This window comes from Stegastes partitus, unplaced genomic scaffold (genome assembly GCF_000690725.1).
Source record: "Stegastes partitus isolate 25-593 unplaced genomic scaffold, Stegastes_partitus-1.0.2 Scaffold1692, whole genome shotgun sequence".
Lineage (NCBI taxonomy): Eukaryota > Metazoa > Chordata > Actinopteri > Pomacentridae > Stegastes > Stegastes partitus.
The window spans coordinates 111856-121733 of NW_007579423.1; the positions used below are offsets into that span (position 1 = coordinate 111856).

Here is a 9878-nt window from a genome sequence, read left to right on the forward strand (position 1 = left end):
GGAGAACCTGGAGAGAACCCACGCTGCACGGGGAGAACATGGAGACTCCATGCAGAAAGATCCCAGGACGTGAACCGGCGAGCTTCTTGCTGCGAGGCAACAGTGCTACCAACTGCACCACCTTGCAGCACCTTAATATTTATGTGAAATTGCAAATTTGTTTTGGCTTTTTAATGTAAATGAATGGCATTTACATGAGTAAAAACAATTAAATTACCTAAAAGCGTGGCTGAATAATGATATAATAATAGTACAAATCTGGCATAATACTAGAGAAAAGTGCCGTTAATAGTTGGGTTTTATTGTATACTTTTATAAATAATGTGGTAAAACTAATCATTTATTTTTGATCATAGTCCAAGTAACAACTGTTTATAAGGATGAAAATGTATATTTTGACAGATTTTGGAAATATATTAACAGCAGTAAACTTGAATTCAACACTTTCAGTTATGAAATTAAAAGGAAACATTCGTGAAATTATAGTAAATTTTGCAAATGCATGCATTTTTATGTAAAAGAAAAAAAAACATTTACAGTTCCAGGTTTCCAAATTTTGGATTTTACTATGTAAATTCACAGATTTAAAATATAATAATATTGTCCTGTATTTCAAAAATACCCCCATAAATGTCAAGTAAAATCAGAAATTCTGTTGAAGCATGCACATAAGCATGTGGAGTCCCTAATCATTTTAAAGCAAAATCTAAATTGGCTTCTAACTAAAACAAACAAAAAAACATATTATACTAATATTAAAATGAATTCATAGCATTAACCTGGTGTCTCGTGTGTAAATGGCTAAACTGAAAGCTATCATTGCTCTTGATAAAAAGCAGCAGAGGGAATGTTCTCCAGTCGATAAGCCATGTGTTTTTATGTCCTGACCACGAATCAGTGACGATAGAGTTGTCGTGAAACTTTCTTCTGAACACTCACTTGGTACTCTGTTGATCGCCCGCAGTGGCCTGAGCACTCGGACGGTTCGGATGGCTGACAGACTGGCGTTGTGGCCGTCCAGAGAATACTCCATCACCCTGAAGGTACAGAAAGTCAGGGACAAAAAAAAAAGTTTTACCTCCTGTTTGGTACTAAAAACAAAAGAATACACAAACACACGCATACACAAAGAAACAGCAACAACAAAATAAGAAAGCTTATCGTGGAATCAACCCACATAATAACATTTGACACTCAATTACACAGAACTTTTCAGGCTTGTGTAGCTCAAACCGCTGCACACAAACATAATAAATGTGACAGTATACAAAGCTGGTAGAGGAGAACAGCTACGGTTTCATTGTGTTTTGTGCTTTATGACTGTGTGGCATGTGGGGGAGTGTGTCTGGTCTGGCTGGAATGAGGGAGTCGCTGAAAGGAGTGTCTGCTCATGACGGCGTCCTGCCCTCGCCTCGAGTTATAAAGTCACCCCGGGCTTGAGTCTGCAGCAGGAAGCAGCCACCAGATTGTCTTAATCTCAGGTAGTGTCGCATTTTGAGGCTGCTCAGATGGGTTTATGTCATTTATGTCAGGTTTTGGCAGACGACACTGGCTCCCTGTCCATTTCAGAACAGATTTTAAGATTTTACGGATCCCTGTTCCAAAGTGGAGACTGGAATCGGAGGGTGAGCGAGCGTTTACGATCAGGGCCTGTCTGAGGAGATAAAGCTGCTGAATCAGTGCCTTCTTTTAAATCGCTTCTTAAAACCCATTTTTATAGGCTTGATTCATTTATTTTTATCGTCTCATTACTTTTTTTTTATGATATTGTTCATTTTATTCTCTTTTACCCTTTATTTATATACTTATCTGTATTTTATTTATCTACTATTACTATTATTATGTTTAGCCTTGTGATTGTGGTTTTAGCCTCAATTTACTTCTCTTACACTTGTTCTCTTCCCTTACTTGGATATGGTGTTGTTGGTTCTTTTATAGTTTTATCTCGAGCTGCTGTCTTTAATCATTGTGAAACTCTTTTACCATGTTTCACAATTTTTCTCCACTTTCGCCTCTTTAGTCGTTGTCCTTTTGTTTGAACTAACCAAGCGTGAATATCCTTCTTTTATTTTTTTTGGCTTGTCCGTAAACTCTGTTTTTAAAAGGTGGTATATAAATAAAGTTTTTATTATTATTATTATTATTATTATTATTATTATTATTATTATTATTATTACAACATATCTGAGATCTCAAATGAATGTTTGTGCTTCTCCCATGTCTTTAGAGAAGGTTAAACCTCCCTGCATGATGCTAATTTGCAATATTTAGGTGCAGCATCCTATATGTAGACATGTGTAAGGGTCAATAATTCCCTTTAGTGGGGCTACAGAGAGAAATCACAGCCCACCAACATAAAGGACATTTCTATTTTGATAATGACACGACATTGACAGGACAAACACACAAAAAGGTACATTAAGACACCCACAGACACAAACAGAAGCTTCATACGTCTTTGTCATGTGTGAGCAGCCCGGTTTCCTTCCCATGCGTGCGTATTTGTGTGATTTTTTTAAATTTGTGTGTGGATGATTAAACGTTTTATTCCGAGCAGACAGAAAAACCATTGAGCAATTTGCGGGCACGAGGAAAAAAGCGCAGCGGTGCACCCACCCTGCCATGACGATGACGAAGTCGAGCTGGTTCCACTTGTCACCGAGGTAACAGTTGGGGCCGAATATTCCCAGAGCCACCATCTTGATGACCATTTCCACCGCGAAGAACGCGAAGATGCAGTCGTCCAACACCTGGTCGCACATGTCAATGAGAGAAACGCACAGAAATAAAGATTGACAACAATAACACGAGAGGCGATCGACCTCTGGCTACGAGAGAAAGGTCAGAGCTCCTTGTCAATACAGTTTTGAATGAAACTGTGGAAAGGAGGTTGTCTGGAAATGAGTTCTTGTTTCTATTAGTTAGCTGCATCCCAGCAGGGAACAACAGCTCTGGCTTAGCGTGGTTATGGCTGCATCTCAATTAATTAGACATCTACTACGGCAAGAGGAATGTCTGTATTTGTGAGTAATGAGCACATCTAAAAGTGCCAAGACACGACGCAGCACTGCAGTGAGAGCGCGTAGAAACAAACGAGGGAGAGACGGCGTGAGGAAAATGAATTAATTTTTCATTACCGTTCATTTATGAATTGTACTTTTAATTGCAGTTTCTCTTCAAGGCATTTCACAACAACTTAAAGCAGACAGTGAGAGAAAAATCCCGTTTGCTCACTGAAGCACCGACTGGGCAGGTTAATTGGGAAAACGAAAACATGGTAGATGACTTTAAAGAGATACATGTTGAGGTGTTTTTCCACAATCTACGGCACAACTTTCAATCCTTATATGAACCAGGTGAATGTGTGTTTTTGTGGAAAGGTGGCAAATTCGCACAAAGACAACACTTTCAACGTCAGGGATTGTTCCCGTGAGTTTGGTTAACAAGGCAAGAGAGTCACACTGACCTGGAGGATGCGGCACCACTCTGACTGGCAGGTAACGTCCTCGCAGGGCTGAAACATCCCCAGAGTCACGCAGTTGAGCAGGATCACCAGCATGGACACGTGCTCGAACCACGTGCGGGAAGGAGTTAAGGGCAAACAAAACAAAAATCGTCCACAACAGGTGCACATGGAGCAAGCAAAATTCATGGAAAAGCAACAACTTAAAGAATCAGAAAAAAGCGAAGCATCATCAAGGTTGGGTGTTGCTGTCAGTGCAGGGGAATCCCACTGCAAAGGTACAAACCAAACAGAACAACGGAGCCCGTCGACCTGGTGCAGAGTCAGTCAAAGCGGGATGTTAGTCAGAGAGCTGCTCCCATTACGCTGATTGCTGATCGTACAGAAGCAGCTCGGTGACAGTGTGAATGGGATGAGTCTGACTAGCTGCAAAAAGGTCAGAAAATCTGAGCTCCAGTAAACAAACCACATTCTGATGACTCCACCAACTCACTGGAACCCGATAGGAAGTTTTGTGTCATCTTAATGGCTCTAATAATGAATGAAACCGGCTGATGATCTGATTACAGGCCCTTTTTCACCATGTCACAAATAAACATTTTGATTGCTTACTGTCTGCTGTGTATCCGCTGCAGTGTTTGCTAATGTTGATCAATGAGAGGAAGTAAGAAAAGATGTTAATGTTGGTTTCACTTAATCTCAAGATCTGAAAAGAAACAAGCGATGACAGTAACGATTCATCAAACCTCTGGTGCGGCCTCAGATTTGTGAAAACCCCTTTGTCCTACTTTCTCGGCACACGGAGGGAACGTAATTTCAAGGGTATACAAATGTCGGATTCCTTGTTTGACCCGACTAAAAAAAGCACTTGTGAGTAATCTTTTGTAGATTTCCTTTTGCTTGTTTTTTTTTTTTTTATCCTTCTTTTATCCTTTTTGGACAACCAGTGAGATTATCTATTTAGGACAAAGCAATAAGTTACAGAGTGTACAGGCAACAGTTTATTCCTTTCCTTTCTGTCACTGAAATAAGAGTCCAGAAGGAATGATGTCAGTAGTTGTAACAGAAATGAGTGAATCAGTCTTTCATGCGATTTGAGCGAATCAACATTTATGCAATTAAATCAGGCCGCCTGTTCCTACTGCCTAAATGAAAGATAGCGAATCTGAAAAGTGCCTGTCAGCTCCAAAATCCGATCATTCCTCTGATTTGATTTTTGTTTTCACCGCGCCAGACAGAAAAATCCAGCGGATGTGCCACGAATAGCAATGCACAACAAAAGGGACGCTCACCGCGGGAACAATCGGGGGATGAAAGCCGAATGCATCGACACCGGTCTCACTGATAACGTATTCGCAACGCGTCCCCGCTGACAACATGTTGCATGATGCACTTTATAAAATCGTGAGTAAACTCATCAAAGATGCATGGACGGCACATGTCGGCAGCTGCAATAATTCCAGAAGATGCCTCATTATCTTAATGAGGGGAAAAAATACTGCATGGCAAGTAAATCAGAGAGTAGAAGAGTGAGAGACAGATGAAAAGAGGGGAAATAAATAGAAAAAAGCATCTTAAAGCTAGAGTATGCAGTGCATTAAAGAGGCATCCTCACAGGAATTGACAAATCAAGCGGTTTTAAGTTATAGGCATTGCATAATGTGTTTTTTTTTCCTTCTTATTTGTGTCTTTCAGTGCACTTAATGGTCCCCATCCTCCTCTAGTTTCATTACTTTATGTTTATACGTTTACTGGCTGCATTGTGCCCCAGTTTGTCAGCATTTATCTGAAGTTATATTGGCTTGGAACTAGATGTCTCTCATATGCAGTGATGTAACTGATTCGTGGGGTTTTTTTTTTTTAGATGTGAGGTGGCTTTAATTTCCTCTCCCACCCACTCTCTCTCTCTCTCTTTTAATCCTCCAGAAGTTTGTCCATGTGTTTCGGAGGACTCGCTTTAGGCCTGAAGAGAGCGCGTGGGTTTTTTTTTTTCCAGTTTTAATGCTTTCAAAATCCTCTTGCTGGTTTCTACCATTCTGCGTACTCTAGCTTTAAATCACATTCCCACAACTGCCCAAAAAAAAAAAAAGGCACCGATGCTGTGTCTTTTTTCTACTTTAGTTTGTCTTTTTAGCCCCAAACCCACATCCCACACACTCTCCCTCTCTCCAACACACACTCAGCGATGTGGCGTGTGCACTGAGCTGCGCCGCTGAAGTATTCCCAAGGTGAGGTACTGTTCTAATTAGAAGGGAGTTAAACCGAAAACAAATGGTGGCCGCTGTCTTCTATATTACTCTCACATGCAGAGATACTTAAAAATCCATAAAAGGTACCCAAAAAAAAAGGCAGGAACACAGATATTGTTTTGCAAATTACATTTTGTTTATACGTTGCACAAACGCAGAGACGCTTGGGATTTACTGGTGTGATCCGAGACCGAAACAGAGGTTTGTATCAGCAAAGACGTACGATTGCACTTAGAGGAATACATAGATAAGGTGCTAAGCTGCTTGATCAATGAATTTGTTTTCTCCAGAACTCAAAAAACACAAAAATCGATTATAGATTTGATTGGGACGTGCTAAGGATTGTGACACAAAAAAAAAAAAAAAGAGTCAACATTGAAGATGCTGTTTAAACGCCTGCAGTAACAGATATTTAAAAACATGAAATACCAGAGTTTCAATGTGACAAACAGTCATGCAAAATATATGAGGTAAAACCAGTTCAAATAAAATTGAAAAAAAAATGTGCCTAAGTGAAGGAATCCGTCTTTTCGGGGGAATGAGTGTGCACAGTTTGCCAAAGAACAAGGCACAGCAAAAAAACAAAAAAAAATATGCAATGAATATTCATCTATGTGCGAATTCCTGCATCTCGTGGGTTTAAGAGTAGGTTTCCATCAGAGAGTCAGGCTGTTGACGGAGTGTGTTTCAGGGAATGGGAATATTTACTATTGACAGCTGAAGCGGCCGCATCAATTATTTATGTCCCTGTTAATTTAGGACAATTTGAACAGTGAATAACAACAGAAAAAAATAAAAATACAAATATTGCAACCAATCATGTGTGGAAATTTTATATGCACAAAAATGCACTAAATAGCCTATGCCCTGCTTCCTCCAACACATCATCTGTATGCTGTTCCCCATTTGCACATCCAACAAAGGGCTTCCTGAGGCCCGGCTGCTGCTGCTGCTGCTCACCTATGCTTCATTAGCCAAACCTGACAAATGTGCAATGAGCTCTGCCAAAATGCCACACATCTATATCCCAGCTGGTGATGAGGGATTTGCACCATCCACTGTGAGGGAAGGCAAAGATATGAATCTGTTGCATACATACAGTTGAAACCAGAAGTTTACATACACTGTACAAAGAGACACATAACCTTTAACTAATCAGGTTTAATTAACCTTTAACATAACCATAAATTGAACTGTGTGGCCTTAATGACCATCGTTGCATTTGGAGGAAAGAGGGGGAAGTTTGCCAGCCTGAGAACACCATCCCAGTTGTGAAGCACGGGGGTGGCAGCATCATGTTGTGGGGGTGTTTTGCTGCAGGAGGGCATCATGAGGAAAGAACATTATGTGGAAATATTGAAGCAACATCTCAAGACATCAGCCAGGAAGTTAAAGCTTGGGCACAAATGGGTCTTCAGATGGACAATGACTCTAAACATACCACCAGGTTAGTTACAAAGAGGCTTCAGGACAACACAGTCAGTGTTTTGGAGAGGCCATCACAAAGACCTGATCTAAATCCTGGAGAACATTTGTGGGCAGAGCTGACAAGGCATGTGGAGCAAGGTGGCTATAAACCTGACTCAGTTCCACCAGTTCTGTGAGGAGGAATGGGCCAGAATTCATCAAACTATTGTGAGAATCTTGTGGAAGGAAACCCAGAACATTTGACCCAAGTCATAGAGTTGAAAGGCAATGCTACCAAATACCAAGGAAATGTATGTAAACTTATGACTTTAAAGAAAGTAATAAAAAAAATCTAAATCTAAAATCTAAAAAAATTATCTCATTATTCTGGCATTTAGCAAATAGAAATAATTTTGGAAATCCTAACTGACCTAAAACAGGAAACGTTTAGTCTGATTTCATGTCAGACAGTAAGAAAAAAAAGGTATATGCGCGTTTTTATACAGTGTATGTGAACATCCGGTTTCAACTCCATTTACTTTCTACAGTGAAGATTTATGTCTGCAATGCACATCTAAGCATCTTCATGTTACACATCTGATGCTGTGATAATTTTGTAGTACTGAGAGAAACCGGACTGTCTGTTGTATTTCTGGAAAATACAGTTTCTGCCAGTCTGCGAAGTTCCCATTGCTCTGGCATGCAGCTACTGGATACTCCAGTTGCAAACCCTTCAGCTTGTCCTCTGAAGACAAATTAAAAAAAAAAAACACTAAGGGAGCAATAAACTAGTTTGTAGGGGAAGTCCAGGTCAGAGGCCACGTTCACTTGGGGAATACTGAATTTTAATTTTTAACCCTGTAAACCCCAAATACATGTTGTTGTTTTTCTTTAATCACCAAAATTACACCATTTATCACATCCAGAAAGGGTAGCAACAGAGAGAATTGTCGGACTTTCAATTATCTTTAAACTCATCGTGTTTTACTTGAAGTTTTGTTGGAAAATTTAACCAAATCTCAGCTTGAAATCTTGGTCTTCATCAAAAATACAAAATCCTGCAACTTTAACTCAAAAATTAACCAAAAATAAAGCTTTTGCACTAAACAAATTTGGTTAAAAAAAAGAAAATATTCTGTGCTCCTCACTGCAACTTGTACCCATGAGAGATTCCGTTGTGTCAAACAGGTATGTCACAAAAATCGTTGGAGTTTTTCAGCTGAACCGGGATGAAGTGCAGGCAGTTCTTACACAGAGCCAATAGGAGAGTGGTGGGATGTGGAGCCACCATTTTTATTTATTTTTAAAAACATGTTGACTGCAAAGTTTGTCAGTTTGTTTTTTTAAATCAATGAGCAAAGGAATTCTGTTTGACAATTTACAGCATAATTTCGTTATCTAACACAAAAGAAGTGTTCTGTGTACTTCTAGTGTTGCAGGACTTTAAATTACAGTGAAAAAAAGAGGAGAAAACAGAAAAGAGACGCTGCTTGAGGTGCAGAACCTGAACTCTGTGCAATCAACAGCAGCTCTGAGGCATTATATCTGTTGTATATTCCCAGTAAACAACTACGCCTGATGTGTGTTTAGCCTTTACATCAGTGGAGAACATGTATCATGGTGCCCTCGAGGGAACAGTAATAAAACGTTGTCAATAACAGCGTTGTGAGGACAAAAAACACATTGCATCAGTCAATCGCGATACAGGTTCCAAACAGACATACACATATGCACTAAGCCAAGCAACGTAAGGTCGATCCTTCCTTCACAGATGAAAGGTTCGGTAATCTGCAGCAGAATTAAACAGAGAGATTTGAATATTCAGAAAAGCTCGGTCTCTCTCTCTCTCGTGCCCCTATGTGCCTCCTTGTGCTCTGCTTTCTCTAATTCCTCTTTAATCTCCGCAGTCAACACCTCCTGAGCCCCCTTCTGTCTTCAGTTCCCCCCTCAAACACACACACACACACACACACGCACACACAAATGCATGCATAGACAAACACAAGCATTAATGTGTAAGTCTTCAAAGCAGAAGCCGGGCTGTTGGCTGCAAACGCGAGCTCAGCGAAACACACCGATTTGCAGTAAACAACAAAACTTCCTGGCGAGTTTTGTTTGGCTTCCACCTCGCGCAAGATTAAATGCAGGGGTACGGTTATGTTTTCCACCACGACGCCATGAGCGAGATTAAATATAGCGTTCGTCGGTCCGCTTTTCTCCCCCCGGCAGTGGCAAATCCAGGCCTTGGGACGTCAGCGCTCCCGGTCTCACTTGTTAAGGTCAATTTATGCCCGGGCACTTTGAGCAAATCAAATTAGGTCCGAGTCATGTCACACTGGATGTGGGGAAATTGTGTGTATTCATAAGTCCGGCTCTGGGCGACAGTTCAGTATTACCTTACAATTTATCACCTGTCCATTTAATAGGGTTCCATAATCGCTCACTGAAAATCACCGCGTCAGAATCAATTCAGTTTTGGTTAAATGGAGCAGAGTTTTTACGCCTCTGCACACGAAGACCGTCCGTCCCACTTTCATGAGCACAATATCTCAGGAACGCCTCGAGGGACTTTCGTAAATTTGGCACATTTGGTGATCAAAGGTCACTGTGATCCAACAAAACATCCTTTTGGTCTCAAGAATTATTTAGATAATCGTGACAAAAACAACAAATTTTGGTTGGACGCCAAGTTGGGTTCCTGCCTTGACACTGTGATATGAACTGTGTCGATCTTCTGTGCTGTTGGGTTGCAGACGTTT

At 40.5% G+C, this 9878-nt stretch overlaps 1 protein-coding gene across 1 annotated transcript in view; it reads right to left on the bottom strand.

Moving 5' to 3' along the window:
* The window catches only part of cacna1ha (calcium channel, voltage-dependent, T type, alpha 1H subunit a), a 78377-nt gene extending 74804 nt beyond the window's left edge, over positions 1–3573 (bottom strand). Inside the window, exons 1-3 of the mRNA XM_008301622.1 lie at positions 3467–3573; positions 2617–2750; positions 940–1037 (exon numbers count right to left, since the gene is read on the bottom strand). Coding sequence (XP_008299844.1) covers positions 940–1037; positions 2617–2750; positions 3467–3559 — 325 coding nt within the window. The 5' untranslated portion in view covers positions 3560–3573. The remainder of the gene's footprint in view (positions 1–939; positions 1038–2616; positions 2751–3466) is intronic.
* Between the last annotated feature and the right edge of the window lie 6305 nt (positions 3574–9878).